At 29.7% G+C, this 18,441-nt stretch overlaps 1 protein-coding gene across 1 annotated transcript in view; it reads left to right on the top strand.

The window, feature by feature from the left end:
* Positions 1-18,441, top strand: part of UGGT2 (UDP-glucose glycoprotein glucosyltransferase 2) — a 206,028-nt gene that overhangs the window by 81,197 nt on the left and 106,390 nt on the right. The window contains exons 12-16 of the mRNA XM_051984021.1: positions 492-642; positions 5,174-5,293; positions 7,024-7,109; positions 13,402-13,537; positions 17,134-17,265. Coding sequence (XP_051839981.1) covers positions 492-642; positions 5,174-5,293; positions 7,024-7,109; positions 13,402-13,537; positions 17,134-17,265 — 625 coding nt within the window. The remainder of the gene's footprint in view (positions 1-491; positions 643-5,173; positions 5,294-7,023; positions 7,110-13,401; positions 13,538-17,133; positions 17,266-18,441) is intronic.

Raw genomic sequence — 18,441 nt, 5'->3', positions numbered from 1 at the left:
TATTCCCTTGTACAAATTAATCATTAATGATAGCGTCATTGTCTTTTTAGTAAAAGAAACCCTTTTTCTAAAGGCACAGATAGTAACTTTTTCCCCCTTTTCCAGCCTGTATCACTCTATTCCATACTCTCTGCTAAACCTCCCACAATGGTAGTATTATATAGCACATACTCAATCCTAATTGAATTGTTAAATCTGAACTTTAATGGTTTAGACAGTTATAAGTATATATTGAAGTTATACAAATTTACAGATGAATTCAAAACACAGCTGAATCTGGAATCAAGTCCTACTTCTGACATATATTGCCACTAGATCACTTCACTTCTCAATGACCAAATAGCTAATATAGTAAGTTTCTGAGCAGAGCCCGGTTTGTATTGGTACAGCTTGTTCCCCAGATAGTCCCTATACCAATGAAATTCTAGATCCAATTTTTAAAAGTATTTAACAATAATATATGTATTTATTTCTTTTCTTTGACTATTCAGTATTCTGGATATGCTGAAATTAGAAGGGAAAGCAATGAATGGCCTTCGTGATCTTGGGATTAAAGAAAAAGACTTCAGCAAACTTTTAAAATTAAAAACACATCATATGGATGACAACTATGCATTAGATATTCGACATGCTTCAATAATGGTATGTTTGCATGTAATTCTAAATCTTTAGGCAAAAACTTTTAGCATATTAAGGCTTAATACTGCATAAATCCTGTTATGAATGAGCCATTTGCTAGGATTAATTTAACATTTTAGGAAAAGTGGTGGGAAGAGGCATTCCACTTTTATCACATTTTTTTTTGTTAGTACTTCTGAGTTCCTTAAGTGTGAGCTTTTATTCTATATATGTTAGAAGGAAATGCTAAGAAATTTGTTCGGTATTCTTGTCATGTTAAAACAAAGCAAATATTTTTGTGATACTTTATATCCCATAGCCTTTACTCAGATTTGCTTTGTAGTTCATTATCTTTAGAAATGAAGAAGTAGCAAATAGATAAGACATTGTATAAGAAAAAGAGCTTAGGTACTAGGATATCCTTAAAATTTTGTTTTTTCATAATCTTCATTTCAGAAGTATAGTAATTTTTATATTTCCATTTCTCATATGCCATTATTGGTCTGATTTCATTTAATTTTAAGTTCATTTTTTAAAAATTCATTTTAAGTTCATCACTTTTTTAAAATGTTTCATGAAAAAGAAAAGTGACCATTTCAGTAATGCTTGTGTTAGTTTATGGTCATTAACTGAAGTTTTATGATTTGATATTTTTCTAGAGAGGACTACCATGGAAATAGAAGTATGATAAACAGTGAAAATTCAGAGTGTTCACTTGGTATCATATACATTAGAAAAAAAAATGTTATGAAGTGCTTGGCACAGCAGAATATATGCTTGTGTTTTGGGGACCTTTTATTTCAAAAGATCCGTAGTGATAGAGAAAATATTAAGAGATGAACATTACTAATTCATAAGTTTCTTAAAACTAAAATATGACAGAATAATTTATGTCAACAAAAGTATCAATTTTATTGTTGGGATAAGTACTTTATGAGGCTGCTCATAAATGTTGAATCATTTGGTTTTCAAATTAATGATATCAGAAGGTTTTAAAAATTTGAACATTTAGAAATACATTGATCATGTCACACTGCCTAGTTATTATTGCAAAATATTCAATTAAATACTTTTTCCCCTTCGGTTAATACAAAATTAAATTATTATATATTTTTGAATCTAATCTTTATGAGTTTTCATTTTCAATCCTTCAATGAAAATTTATGTTTTTATAATGTAATTTAATGTCACTATCAATAGGTCCTATATTTTCATTAATATAGTAGACATATATTGAAGTTACTGAAAGTTCTAACATATTTTGTGAAATTAAACATGAAGCATTTTTTAAAACAACTAGAAGATTCTGCTTTCACAAAATATTTAATACATTACTTTATAAAGTGATAAATTTGTATTCATTTTTATTTTTTCTCTTTTCCATAAAATCTTAGTCTTGACTATTTATGCTTCCTTTTTCTTACTTTTAATCCTTTTCTTCACTCATCATTCTTCTTCCCAGTCCTTACCAAGGAATATTAAATCATGATTGCAATAATGTAAGTATTCATATTCTTTATTCTTAACAATTCTCTTCTTCATAATTATTGCTCTCTTCTATTTTTCTTCCTTGCATTTTTCCTGGTCATCCCAATAATGAACAAAATGGCAAGATTAATGGAATTCCTCTTTTCTATCCCTAGAAGTTGATACAGTGTTATATTAGGTGTGAACATTTGGAGTTATGTAATACTGAACCAATGTTTCTCTTCAAATATGTAATTTCAATTAGTTTGTTGTCTAGTCCATACAATTTCTAGTAAGAAGAATCTGGGAAAGAATTTGACATACTATATTTTAAGAAATCAATTCTCTTTTAACCATTCCATTTGAGCATCCTCTAATCAAGGTTCAAAATTTTGACCAGAACATTTCAGACTGTCTTCCAGTTATCTCAAAATCAAGCCCCAAAATGTGCTTATTAGATGTTTATTAGAAAGAAGGTCCTATATTTATTGCATTTGGGAAAGCAAAGAGCATTCAGTTTAGTTGGGAAGATAAAACATAGAAATATTAAAGTTAAATCATATCAACATGTTAATATAATTTAAAAACAATAAAGGAGATTTTACTTATCAGTGTATTATTTATCTATAAATTTATTAATATTAAAATTATATGCACAATAATAATTGTAAAAGGTTTAGAGATGAAACAATCACTTTAAGATTAGGGAAGCATGAGGGAAGAGTTTATGGATAATTTAGGATTTAAACTCTTTTTTGAAGGATATATAAAATTAGGATATATATATAGAAGAAGTTGGAAGATATTTCAGGTTCCCAAATAGAATTAGTTTTCAGAAGTAAAACTCATTCTCAATTTAGCTGAAGAAGTATTATTCAAATATCATATTAAAAATTTTTGGTGAGCATAAAAGAATTATTAAATATAAGTATTGCCCTCAAATAATTGATAAGACCTTTGGAGAAACAAGTTATTTATAAGAAATATATATATATGTGTGTGTGTGTGTGTGTGTGTGTGTATACACATACATATATATGTAATGCACACATATTTCTTTTTTTTAAAATCCTTTTTCAACAAGAGCATTCAATTTTGTTTGTATTTCTAATGCTGTCCTATCTTTACTATCTAAAGTGTTACTTTTTAAAGTTTTTTTTAATCAAAACTGTAAATTTTAGGTATAAAAGGAGCTTCAGAGTTTATTTAGTTCCACCTTTAAGACTAAAGAGTAGAGAGTCTAAAATTCATTAGCTTATTATTAAAACCCTATGTCAATTCATATGTTATTTTCCTGATTTTCGACCCAGCAGTGGTAATAAAGCACCTGTGCTTGACTGACCATTATCCACATTAGGAAACATGGGTCAATTGTTTCCTATGTAGATTGAGGAATATTAGGAGCTGAAAAACAACAGGAAGAAGAGCTGACAAGATATAGAACATCCAAAAGGCCAGGGTTTAGCATAAAAGAGCAATCAGAAAGAGCCAAGTTTGCCTGATTCCTGAATGGGAAAGCCAGTAGAAGTTATAAATGGTAAAGTTGTTAATTCTATCTGAAAATTATTTCATTTTCAAGCCACAACTTCTAAGACTAGACATCTAAAATATGTCTAAGAATACCTGATTTAGGGTTGTACCTACAGCCTAGTTGTGAATACGTCTAAGAGAGGTGTAGTATATGTAGTAATTCATTCATTATATTTTATATTCTTTTTACTTTTCTGGTTATGAATAAAGATTGTATACCTTAAGGTATGTTTGTGTTCAATTCTATTGTGTCATGCTGATGTTAATTAGGGCTTATTGCAATACAGTGGGCCATATAGAAAAGTGGAAATAACCAATGGCTTGGGGACTTCAGCCTAGACTTTAACTGGATAGATCTACTATCACTCAGAGCTGGCTGGATAAAATTAGTAATTTCTATCAATAGCTGAGGCAGTTGGGGTTAAGTGACTTGTCCACGGTCACACAACTAGAAAGTGTCTGAAGTGACATCTGAACTCAGGTCCTCCTGACTTCAGGGCTGGTGCTCTATTCACTGCACTATCTTGCTGCCCCGAAATAGCAACTCTCTAAGGAAAATAGAAGTGGCAACTTTAAGAATATTAAGAAAGAGGAGCTGTTGCCTGTGCTCCTAAATTTTACCTATCCAAACTAATGTTCAGGTTTCTTTTTCCTTTTTTAGTTTTTTTCATGATCAGCTATTATTAGTTATTTTATAATAAAATTTGAGATCTGTTAAGATTCCTTTTCAACTTTTTTGTCGTTTTTTTTTTATGTTTTTGACTTTTGTTCCATTAGATGAATTTTATTCTTGTTTTATTTAATTCTCTAAATTATCCCTTGGATAATTCAATTGATATTACATCAGATCTCCTGATTAGAATTCTAATTCTAATTTAATTAGTATTGGTTTGATACTAATACTCATTGGTTCCTTGGCCAAGTTACTTCTCCAGGTCTCAGTTTCTTCTTCTATACTAATGTGGTAGTGAAATTAAATGGAAGTTAAGCATATTGAGTTGAATATCAGAATTAAAGTCAGGAAGACTATACACACACACACACATACACACACACGCACACACACACACACACACGGTAATGATGAAACCCTGAGCAAATCATTTAAACTCCCTAAGCCTCAATTTTCTTACCCATGAAATATAATAATAATTGCTTATAGGATTGTATGAAATGAGAAAGCATACCAAGTGATTTGCAAACCTTAAACTGCTTAATAAATGCCAACTATTTTGTTACTATTGTTATTTCTATCTCGTCTTTTTCAGTACTATGAATCTAAGACCTATACATAAAGTTCTCACTAGTAAGAACATCAATAAAACATTTGAATACAAGGTGTGTAAGACTGCAACATACCTACTTGGCTGTAGAAGTAACTATGCAAGAAGCTAAAATTATGGTATATATGCACAAAAAGTTGATTTCAAAGCAAATTATGAATGAGGACAAAGAAATGTATACTTACTATTAAATTTCACTTTTATTCTTTTCCCAGTTTTATTTTCCTATGTCTATCAGTATTATCATTTTTATAAATTACTGGCTTCTTTTCTAGTGGATGAATAATTTAGAACAAGATGATATATATGCTATGTGGCCAGCGAGTTGCCAGGAACTTTTGGAGCCAATATACCCTGGAAATATACCCTCAATTAGACGTAATTTTTATAATCTGGTAAGTTGTTCAGTCTTAAAAGTCATTTCATTCTCTAACAAAGTAGATACGTTTCAAATAAATAGCAGCCTTTTGGAGTTATCATGCTAAACTAAGCAAACCATAGGAAAAATGGGATATAGAAAGTATTTGCAAGAGTATTTGTAAGTTATCAAAACCTAAGATTCAAAGTGATGCACTTTCTATAGCAGAGAAACCAGGGTGGAATAGGCAATAGCTACGGCAACCTAGAGAGCATCTAACATAATACATCTGAGCATTGACCCATGTATTACATGCCAAGATGTTGACTCCTATTATAGAATATCTAAATATTTTACATATACTGCCTGAATTATAGACAGAACCATCTGTTGTTTTTCCATAAAACATGATTTTTAGATGAAACTATTTTAGGGGCAGTTTCATAACAAAAATGTTATGAATGGAGGATTTGTTTCTGTGCAACTGAAATTTGAACAAATCCTTAATACATTACCTTAGAGAAAATGCGCCTGCTGACAAATCTGAATTAGGGAGATCTCTGATATCATCATCAGAGGGCTTTAGAATTGGAGGGGAAGGTTTGTCCGCTGATTAGGTAATGTTAACATCCCCCAGCGGGTAAGATAAGAGAAGCGAACTTTCCCAACCTGTAGTTTGGGAAATTCCCAAACCTGTAGATTAAAATTAAACCAATGATAACAGCTCTCTGATAAATTAGACATTCTTTCTTCTTCCCCCAAATCAGTATGACCACAGGGTGCAAAAGGTACAATCTGTTTCTTTTAAAGAAAAGAGCAACTGAAAAGTACTGAACCTGATACAAAGTGTGATTATGGGATTAAAGCTTGGTCCAAGGATTTGGGGAACCAAATATTCTAAACAATAGAACAATATTTTTGAGCATGAAAGAATTCCTGAAGATTCCTCCAAAAATCTTTTTTCCTGTTTCTATTTTCTTTAAAAGGAGTAAATAAAATAATTAGATTGTTTTCTTTTGTGAATATGGCTGCTTATCAGTAAACATATTATGTAAAAATTTTAGTATTTCTCTGATTTTTAACAAACAACATAAAGAAGAGAGACTTAAACTAAGACTTGTGGTTTAGTTGACCTTATTTTGCTTTCCTCCAGGAATTAACTCAAAGATGCAGGACATCCTCATTTTTAGTATGGGACTTAGAGTGTAGTAAATCTTTTTTATTCCATTTATACCAAATATAGCAATACTCAGCTATCAATTTTCTAACTATCTTAAAAGATTTTCATCACATTCCATTGAAATATTAAATATTTGAATTTAAAATGTTTGGATTTTGAATTCTAAATTAAATAGAAAATAAAAGGTTTGTAAAATATGATTGATAATTTTACATATGGTGTGACATATTTTTAATTACATATAAAATATAGACTCTGTATTAGGCTTTTTTGAGGGCACTGTTAAAGGTTTAAAAAAGAAATGATGATATATGCTGAGGATAGGATAACATAGTTGATGAAGAAGACAGTTTAAAAGTGCCGTGAGTAATGCTGACATTGATTCTAGTAACTACATTGTTTAAAAAAAACCACACACTAAATTAATGTGACAGCTACTTCTTTCAAAATGTTTATATTAATAGAGAGTTTTATAATTGATAATTTCATCAACTGAAAACCACACTGACTTTAAATTTTACCAGGGTAATAGTAGATACTTAAAAATAAAAAATAATTTTAATTACTAAGTTCTATTTTCCTTTTAGGTTCTTTTTATTGATCCTGGTCAAGAAGTTACAACAGATTTTGTAAAAATTGCTGAACTATTCTATCAGTACAGAATTCCTCTAAGGTAATTTTAAAATTGTAACACTAAATTGATTTTTTAGTTTAGTTTTTAAAAGTTATACTTAAATATGATTGCTTAAGATTGAAATGTTCTCTTACCATTAGGTTAGAAGTCAAAAAGTTTCAGTGTTGTTTTTTTTTTTTTTAATTTATATTCCTGTCTAGCTAAAGCTTTGAATTTCTCTTAAAAGTAAACAAATAGCTTTCATTTTAAAATAACTTTTATTTAATTTTCTAGTCAGTTACCATTTGGTCAATTAAAGCATATACACATTCTACTTCTTAGCATTCCCAAATTAACTTAATAGTGATCATTTTTAATACCTTCTCAGTAAAAGAGAAATTTCATCATATCTTAAAACTCTTTTATCTAATAGATACTACCCCCTGATTACAAGCTTCTTTTGTTACTGCTACTTTCACAGGTAACCAGTATTCCTTAGGAGATTTGACTAGTATCTAGATACTAATAGCATAGTCTTGTCATTGATCATATCCTTTATTTAATGATACTTTGGGGTAATTATTTACTAAAGCTTATGGTTATATTTTGTTATTGTTGTTATTCAGAGTCTTAGTCGCCTAGGCCCCTGACAGGTTAAATGACTTGTCCAGGATCACATAGCCAAAATGTGACAGAGGTAGGACTTGAACTCTGTATAGGACTAATCTGACTTCAATGCCAGTTCTCTCTTTTTAAAAATTTTTTCCTGCTAAGTTTTGTTGGTAATTTATAAAAATGTTATGATTATATGGTTTTATTTTATATTCTTCTAATCTACTTAAATTACTTTTCCCACTGATTTCAGCTGAATCTATAAGCTTCTCTAATTAAATATAATCATCTGCCTAAAGCAACAATTTCCTTACCTTTTTCATAAAGTTTATAGTCTTTTTCTTTTTCTTGTCTTGGTAATACTAGAATTTCTAAAATTGCAGCAAATCATATTGAAAGGATATCTTTGCTTTACTTCTGATCTTATTGGAGAATCATCTAGAATATTTTCATTAATAAATAATTCTGACTCTTGATTTCATGTATATACTATTTATTCTATTTATTCCTATAGTTTTTATTGTTTTAAACAAAAATAAATATATTTTGTAAATAGCCTTTACTATATCTATGTAGTAGGTTATTTATATAATTTTTATTTACTAAAATCAGTTTAAAATGTAACTTTCTACATAAGCTTATAAAACTTTTATGCCCTAGATCATTGTTAATATTTACAAAAGTTACAAACATAGGAGAAATGTTTATAAACCTTTTATTATCTATTGTAGCTTTAAGCATTAATACATTAGTATTCACCTATTCATATCTTTTAATTATGACAATTTACTTATTCTTTGCCTAGTTTTTTTGTTGTTTTTCTTAGTTCACCTGAGGCAAAAATCCTTTATTTTATCTCCATGTTAATCATTATGTTTAAGTATATAAAATAATAATAAATATATTATTTATAATTAAAACATATTGGATTTTGCTGCTTCTAATTCATTCTATTTTATCATATTATAGATAAGTCTATTCCATTCATCGCCATGAGTTTTGATTATTAATTGTATTTTTTTATCTCCATTCTGTCCTCTTGTCCTTTTCCCTCTTTTTACTGATCTTTTTCTTCTTTTTAAAAGGAAGCACTTATTAGTCTCTATGTGTCAGGTATTATCCTAATCATTTGGGCTACAACAAAAAGCAAAAATATGATCACTGAACTCAAAGAGTTCACATTCTGAAGGGAAAACATGCAACAAGGATACAGTGTTGAAACAGGTTTGTGATTGGTGATGGTGATCTGTAGTTGGACCAATGAGCTTTTTCAGTGTCACTACCTATTTTCTCTTCCCTTCATTCAGGTCCCAATAATTGGTTCTTAATTTTACTACTGTCCCTTTTATACCCCTTCTCCATTCTCCTGATTTCTTACCTGTTTCTCTCTTGAGTTTAAATAACCCTTTTCCTACAGATTCATTGTTTTTGTGTAAGCATGTCCATTCAGCCTATCATTGATTAGAATGAGGTGCATGCAGTGCCTTCTACTCCCTCCTCCTCCACTTTTTCCCTTCTAATATGAGAACTCTTCACTGTTTCCTACTTTCCTTTGCTTTTTATGATCATCAAACCAGAATTGATTCATTTCCATATCCTTTCATCTCATCTCCTCTCCTCTCCTCTTCTCTCCTCTCATCAATCCGATATCTGTCTTCGATCCTTGAAAACATTAAAATTTTGAAGGGATACTTCATTCTTCTTTACTTCTTAAAACAAAAGTCCTTCATTATGAGAGTCCCTTTCACTCGTTTATTCATATATTTTTACCTTTCTGGGTTCACTTGACTCCTTTGTTTGAAGTTCTAAATTTTCTACTCAGTTCTGATCTTTTTCATCAGAATTATGTTGAAAATCTATTCCATTGAATATCAGTTTTCCCTATCAGATTTTTTTTTTTTTTTGCAGAGCAAAGGTATGAAACTCATATCTTTTGCCTTTTGGAAGACTGTATTCTTATTTTTCATCTCCCAAAAAAAGTGGTAACTACAAATATTTATTCATATTGATTATGATTTATTGTATTTGAACTTCTTTCTGGCTGTTAACAATAGTTTTCTTTGACAAAAAATGTTCTGGATTTTGGCTATGATGTTCCCAGGATTCTTCATTTTGGGTACTGCTTCAGAAGCTGTCTTTTTTACTATGTCTTTTGATTTAGCTATAGATAATTTTCACTTAAAACTCCTTGAAGTATTGAATCCAGCCTTAAAAAAAATCATAAATTTCATTTACTCTGATAGTTCTTAGATTATCTTACATTTTATTCAAAAAGCATTTATTAATCTTTTTCTATTTCTCAGGTATGATCCTAAGTATTTGGGCTACAACAAAAAACAAAAATGTGAAGAGACCTTAAAGAGTTCATATTCTAATAGGAGCAACAACATACAACAAATTGTACATACAAAATATGTGCAATTAAATATATGTTGTAAATTAAATTTGTTGTAAATTTTTAAAAAACCAATCAAAATAAATTCCTTTGTTTGACATATTCAGAAAGATAACTCATTTTACATTCTTCAGTCTATCAATTCTTTGTCAAGAGAAGATAATAACAAAATAATAATAGCAATTGGAATTAGGGAGAAGGAGAAGATGAGAAAGGTAGGATTTGTATGAAGGAAGTCATAATGTAATGGTGAGAAGGAAGAGCATTATAGCATGGAGATAGCAAGGGAAAAAGTACAGAGTTGGGGAATAATATGTCACATTCAAGTAACAGTAAGAATACTCACTGTATTGTAGATATTTTGAAGAGTCATAACATAAGAATATCCACATAATAAGGAATCAATGAAATCTATTAAGTGAGAGTATAGGGTGACATGGTTAGACTAGACTGAACTTAAGAAAATTGCTGTTGCAATGTGAACATAATGAATTGCAGTGAGGAAAGACATAAAGGCAGAGAGAGCTGAGTAGGAGGCTATTTTGAGTCTAAGCCATGATTGAAGAAGGCCCTGCATTGGATTAGTCACTTTTTAAGTTAAGAAAAGGAGGAATATTAAGAAATATTTTGAAGTCAAATAGCAAGATTGGGCAACAGATTGGATATGCTAAGTGAATGAGTAAGAGGGGAGATAAGAATGACAAAGAAATTAACCTGGGTGACTGAAAGAGTGGTGGTATCCTTGACAGCAGCAGGATATTTTGCAAAGGGAGAATGATTAGAAAGTTGATAATGGGTTTGTTTTGAATACATTTTCTAGGACAATTGTTTTTAACAAGAGATACTATGGTGTTTTTTTCCTATTTTAAACATCTGATTTTCTCCTAATATTTCTTATAATTATGGAATTATTCATTTCTGTTTGGTCCATTCTAATTTTCTCTTCAGTACATTTTACTCTACTTTTTTCTAAGCTACAAATTCTCCTTCCAAATCTTTCCTCCATAGCTTTCATTTCATTTATAGTTTTTCGCTTGATTTCTTTTTAGTAGTCCTTATGCCTAAGTCATTTTATTCTCTGAGACCCTTCTTGGAATAGTGGTGGAGTTATTCCCTTCTAGAATTTTCTCTTGGATCATTCTTTATTAAAAGGGAAAATATTTTTTAAAAAAATAATATCAAAGGAATTTTATATTACTATGGTCATTTAAAATTTTTTATTTTTTTTCAATTGAAAGAAATCAATTTCCTCCTCCCTTTATCTCCCCCATTCTCATTAAAAAAAAATAAAAACAAAAGACAAACCCCTGTATCAAATATGTGTAGTTAAATAAAACAAATTCTTTCATTTACTATGTCCTACAGGTGTTTGTGTGGATGTCTCATTCTGCATACTAGGTCTTATCACTACACTGTTGGGATATAAGCAGCATGAAGGATAGCAGTCATGATCTCAGATAGAGCAAAAGCAAAAAGAAATTTAATTAATAATTTTATAATTTTACATTCACATTTAATGAAAATGCAAAAGAAAAAATCTGTCTCTAATAAGTATTAATTAGGATTTTTTTTTTGCTTTTGCTCTGTCTGAGATCATGACTGTTAAGCATTTTGTTTTTGTGGTGTTTTTTCTTTACTTCAACTGAAGCATACTAGATATTGCTTCAACCTCTTATTTTAACTCATATCTAGCTTTAAATTTTAGGTATGTTTCTTGTACTTAATATATTGTTGAATTCTTGCTACTAATCCATTCTGCTACTTTCTTCTGTTTTAGGGATGAATTTATAACATTCACATCTAGAAAGTCTATTTTGCCCTGTTTTTAAGCTATCATAGCAGTTTCCTTTTTCATTTCTTGAAATTTCAAGAAATTAATTTCTTCATGTTATCATAGCTTTCAGGTGGTTCAATAATTTTAAAATTATCTCTCCTCAGTCTATTGTTTAGGTCAGTTTTTTCCAATAACTTAATTGATATTTTCTTCTATTTTTTTCATTCTTGTGACTGTATGTCTCATGGGATCATTAGCATTCATTTGCTGAATTTTAATTTTTAAGAAATTATTTTCTTCAGTGAGAAAAAAAATACCTTTTTTTGCTATTTGTCCAAATTATGTTTAAGGTATAATTTTTTGTGCCTCTTTTACTAAACTTTAATCCTCTTTCATAATTTTCTTCCATCACTCTTATAAATTTTCCCAATTTTTCCTCTACCACTCTTATTTGATTTTACAAATAATTTTTTGCTCTTTCTTTGGTTCTTCCATAAATTTATGTTACGCTTGTGACCAATTTGCATTTTTCTTTGAGCCTTTGCTTATAAATGTTTTGACTTCAATGTCTTCTTTTGAATTTATTGAGCTTTCCTTTCAACATAGTAGTTTTTAAAAGTCAAGTTCTTTTTTTTTATTGATTGATGATTTTTCTGACCTTTTTTTTTTAACTTTGAATTTTATGTTTATTTTGGGCTCTGCCTACCTACTATGGAGGAGCACTGTTGTAAGCTTTGTGCTATTTGTTGCTGCTGTTTTCTACAGAGGTAGAACTGTTATTCTGAATACTGATTGAAACATACATTGTGTGTGTGTTTGTACGTGTATATATACACACACATTTATTTATATAATTTTATTTTTCTTGATAATATGGTAGGAGGATGACAGAAAAGAAAATTTGGAGAACTCAATTTTTTAAAAAAATGAATGTTAAAAGTATAATTATTGAAAACAAAGATTTTTGCCCACTTTTCTCTTCTAATGTACTAGTTTTGATTATGCAAAAACTTTAATTTTATATAATCCAAATTGTCTGTTTTACCTTCCATTATCTCTTGTTTGGTCATCAATTATGTCTCTGTCCTATGACCTAAAAAAAAAAAAAAAAAAGGTAACTTCTTATGTGATCCTCTAATTTATTTATGATGTTACCCTTTATGTCTGTCTATATTCATTTGCAGCTTATCTTGTTGTGTGATATGTGATATTGAGCTATACCTAGTTTCTGCCAGACTCTTTTATAATTTTCCTAGTATTTTTGTCATATAGTGGATTTTTATTCCACTGGATGGTATCTTTGGATTTATCAAATGAAAACCTCTTTGTGTTATATTTGTAATCTATCCCAATTCTCAACCTCTCTATTTTTTAGCCAGTATTAAATAATTTTGATCATTTTCATTTTTTAAATATTAGTTTGGGATCTGATACTACCAGGTCCCCTTCCTTCCCTCTTTTAATCATGATTTTCCTTGAAATGTTTGACCTTTTCTTCCTTCCAATATATTTTATTATTAAAAATATTATGGTATTAAAGATATTAAATTCATTTATCTTTTTCTCCCCAGAATAGGTTTTGTTTTCGTTATTAATACAGATGATGTAATTGATGGACATAATGATGCTGGAGTTGCCCTTTGGCGAGTTATCAATTACATTAAAGAAGAATATAACATCACACAAGCTTTTGCTGCCATAGTAAAAGTGAGTATTTGTAGGAAGAGATAATTTATTTTAGAGAGTTTATTTTATTTTCCCCTAAATTTCTTATCATGTAAATTTAAGGGAAGGAAATTACCATGATTTGTGGTCCAATTTTTTTGTTTAATTAGGGAAAGAATAGTTTTTAATACTTGTATAGTATTATGTATAGAATGATTTCTCTTAATAGTTTTATATATTTTTGTTATAAACTTATTTTGTGTTTTATAGTGGACATCAGATATTAATTTATATCTCCACTGAGGCCCTATCATATATCTCAGTATGGTATGTACGATATTATTGTAAATGAATAAATTCTTGTATCCCAAAAGTGATATAAGTAGAATGCAATCTGTGGCAAATCCTTAACTGTGGTAATGAGGCACTGAACATATTGGTCACCAAATGACACTATAAAATAAAATTTTTGTATTTTAGAAAATATAAAATTACATTACTTTTGCAGAAGTTATACTCCAATCCAGACAGCTATACAATCAGCCATTGATTGTTAGGAGCAAAATTTAAAATTAATTAAAAATTAAGAGAAAAAAATGAGGAAAATGTAACATGTAATTAACACAATTCTAAACATCCCCATTCAAATGAGTGGTCAAAGTCAAAAAAAGAAAAATGAATGAAGGAGCCAACATCAATACCAAATCTAACAAATTTCTACAGGAGTATATTAACTATCAAATGCTATACTAATATTCAAATATCCTAGAAATCTCCTTGGTTGATATAGATTTGTGCTCTCTTTGCCAATTGGAATGAAATGGCAGCCAAAAGTAATACTAGTAACACTTTAAAGTCTTATAGAGAAGGATGGCAGAAAATTGTAAATACTATTGCTTCTTATAACAAAAAGAAGCAATAGAAACTAAAACAAAATTAAAGAAAGATTACTAATAAGTCATGCTTAGGCTCTCAATGTTGATGTCATCTTTGACTTGTCACTCTCACTTGGTACTGTTATTTTTATTTTCATGACATTTCTTACATATATTCTCTTCTCTACTCAAAGATAAAACCCTGTAAGCTCTCATCACTTCATGCCTAAACTACTACAGTAATCTTCTACTTGTTCTCTTTCCCATTTTAGTCTGTCCTCTACTGAGGTACCAAAGTGATTTTTTTCTCAAGTTTAGGTTTGACCATATTATCCAATAAATTCTATAGTTTCTCTCTACTACCTATAGGATCATATAAAAATCTTCTATTTTTTAAACCCTTCATATCCTGGTCCCTCCTCTTCCCCTTTTCAGGTTTCTTACTTTATTCCTTCTTTTTTCTACCCTAAAATTAATTTTAATTAATTTAACTTTAATTAATTAACTTTAATTTAGTTACCTTTGATTGCCACGCTTCTCTGATTGGTAAAGAGATCACACTTTCTTGGGCTTTTGCATTATCTTTTGCATTATCTAGTTGTTTTGACCTTGTTATGGCACCATTGCTTAAATTTGTCTAAGAAATATGAAGGACATGTGTTTTACTTTTGTTGATTTCTTTTTTTTTTTTTTTTTTTGGAAGACAAGAGTTTGTTTAGTAGTTCAAATACTAAACTACTTTAGTTTAGAGATTATAATCTCACATGATATTGTAATCTCATTTTTATCTCTAATTGCATGTAATTTTGAACTTTGTTTTGTCAAAGATATAAAAAACTTATTTTCATTTGACTAAAACATATAATCAGTCAATTTTTTATTTACGATCTCTGCTTACTGTTTTCATTGCCTTCTAATTCTCTTATTGTCAAAAAGTTTATGCTGTATTGGCATGAGTTTTTAAAGTCTTACATTTCTTGATTCTTAATATTTTCCATCTAATAGTTTGCATTTGATTCTTTTCTTGCCAAATAGATTTTAGTTAATTGGTGTTTTTTTTAAATAGAGAGATGAGGAAATTCCTATAGGCATGAAATATTACATGCACTTTCAGATGTGATAACTATAATAGTAACATTATTTAACTGTTTTACTTTTCTTAACTAAGACTTCTCACAAAGTGGTATTATGAAAATGTTTACAAAATAAAAACAAAACACATCTATAACTTTAAAAAAAACTAACAAACATTAATGGTAAGAGAAAAAATAAAGTTTAAATGTTAGTAATTGCCTTTTAATCAGAAATTAAAAGACTTCATTTCTGAAATTTTAAATGTTCTTGAGTGAATAAGATTTACTTTTCAAGAATATATATGAAATAGAACAAAGTATTACTTTATTTGGTAGTTATAGTTATGGTGTAGTTATAGACTGGTTGAACATAATGAGCAAATGAATGAAATGAATGTATTTATTCACTACATACATATTATGTACGGTTATTACATTACAAAAGATATGTGCCAAACAGTGTGCTAATCCCTGGGGATAAAAATGAAAAATGTAGACAGTTTCTGGTCTCAGGGATCACACACTCTATTGAGAAACAACTTAAAAAGAAAGTCCATTATATGTTCCAAGCATATAGTCTTAGGATAGATGGCAAGATCCAGGGATCTTTATATTAATTAAATAATTAATATGGCACTGTCAGAGGATCGTCAGACCTAGGGTCAGGGCAGATAGTAAAATCTTGGAGATTCAAAAGGCAATGATATGGCTAATAATAATGACTGGTTTTCTTTCATAGCAGCAGAAAGAACAGTTGTTGATTTCCATATAATTTAGACCCCATAAACAAGCTAGCATCCAAAGTAAGAGGGTGAAGTGCCCCTGGAAATGTCATTCTTACTGCTTAGCCATCCTGAGTAGAGTTGGGGACCTTCAGAACTGATTGAGGGAATGAGAAAGGAAGGCAGAGCTAGTTCTTCTACCAATTGTAGAGACCTAAATTGCTCTGCGACTACTTGGGACTGAAGGCCCAACTTTGAAATTTGTTAAGCAGTTTTTTAAAGCCTTTTTAAAGTTATTTGGTAGCAGTGTGATATAGTACAAACGGCATAGGATTATGAGATCAGGAAACCTAAGTTTTAGTCCTTGCTTTTTCATTAATTTACTATATGAAATTGTGCACTGTGTAAACATTTAACTTCCATAAGCTTGAGTTTCATCATCTATAGAATACAGAAGTGACATAAGAAACAGCTAGTGAATAGGCTTCTGGATGTGTGATCAAGAAGATCCAAGTTCAAATTCTGCATCAAACACTTAGTGATTGCTTAACCTCTCAGCCTCAGCTTCCTCATCTGTAAAATAGGGGAGGAGAATAACAATAGCATGTATTTTATGGCATTGTTGTGGCAATGAAATGAAAGAATATATTTAAAGTTCTTTGCAAACTTTAAAAGTATAAGATGATGATCCTTATTCATTTCCAACATTCTACTTTATAACTTTATTGTATGTATTTTCTTTCTAATGTAAATGAGACATTGCTATCTTTTCTATTTTCTTTTTTCTTTTTCTTATCTTTTCTATTTTCTAGATAACTGAGATATTCTTCATGGAGTTATATATTGGTGATCATTTTTATGTATTTTAATACTAATACAAGATATATTTGTTCTCTTTAGAGAACAAATTTTAATCAAGATCTAAAACAGTACAAAAGGTAAAAATATATACATTCTTGTTTTCACAGATGTACCATAATGTGAAAGAAGGAAACTTATTAACTGTGGATATCATTAAAAATGTTGTGCTAAATACATTTCCTGATACTGATCTTCAGGATATCCTGGGAGTTCAGTCTGAATATGACATAAACAGAAAGGTATTGTGAAAAGGGGAAAAAGCTGTAAAGATAAAATTAAAGCAATTTTTAAAGTCTTTATTCTTGTCATAAAATGTCATAAAATATAAAGAACACAATATTATATTTTGAAAGTAGGAGTTCTATCTTCCATAACAGAAGGCAGAAATAGTGAATAACCTACAGAAAAGTATTCAGTCATTATTAGTTACATTCAGAGGAGAATGGCATTTAGTTCTAGAAAAAATGGTTGCTAGAATTCTTGAAAGGAGTAGAATTATGTTTATAGTCATTGAAACCTTAAAAATCAAATTTTTTCAGTGAATGGAATGAAAAGGTTTCCAAAGGTCAAGAGTAAGAAACTTTGCATAACTCATGGGATGTGATTTGTAAGAATATATCCAGGAATCAATTTCTAATTATTTTTTTGTAGGGCAGAGATGAGGTAATTGGAGTTAAGTGACTTGTCAAGGGTCACACAGCTAGGAAGTGTTATAGAGGCCAGATTTCAACTTGGGTCCTCCTGACTCCAGGGCCACTGCTCTATCCACTGTGCCACTTAGATGCTCCTCTAACTATATTCTTTAATAAGTTGTTGCATATTTAAAATGAATACAGATTGGTTTTAAAGAAAATATTAGTCCTCATTTAACTCTTTTTGCTTGCATGGTTATTGGTTTTTTCTAGTCAAATTCAGTCTGGTTCTTCAGAAAAGAATTGTCTTTTTTATATAACTCGTGAGAGACAATCTCTTCACATTTACCACCTGACAAATTCTTACCATAAACTAGCACCTGGCCTTTATACATAAGAATACAGCATCCAAGCAAAAGTTTAAGAGGTGATAGATCTCTCTGGGCTAACCTAGTCAAGTACTTACACAATAAAATCCTCTTCAATTTGATAGGACCTGCAAAAGTTTGTACTCTAGTGGTTTAGACTTTGAGGACTGTGGATCACATGTAGGTCACTATAGTAAGGCTTTATTTCTATTTTTTATATCTCATGTAGATGTCAGTGAATCAATCAACAATATTTAAAGCACATAGGTTGTTCAGTGGAAAGAGTGCTGAATATTGAATCAGGAAAACTTGAGTTCAAATCTGCACTCAAACACTAACTAGTTGTATAATACTAAGCAAGTCATTTTCCGTGCTTCAGTTTCTTCATCTGTATAATGGGGATAATAATCGCACA

The sequence above is a fragment of the Antechinus flavipes genome, chromosome 3, assembly GCF_016432865.1.
Source record: "Antechinus flavipes isolate AdamAnt ecotype Samford, QLD, Australia chromosome 3, AdamAnt_v2, whole genome shotgun sequence".
Taxonomy (NCBI): domain Eukaryota; kingdom Metazoa; phylum Chordata; class Mammalia; order Dasyuromorphia; family Dasyuridae; genus Antechinus; species Antechinus flavipes.
Note: the sequence above shows the minus strand (reverse complement) of the source record. Positions and strands in the feature narration are given on the sequence as shown.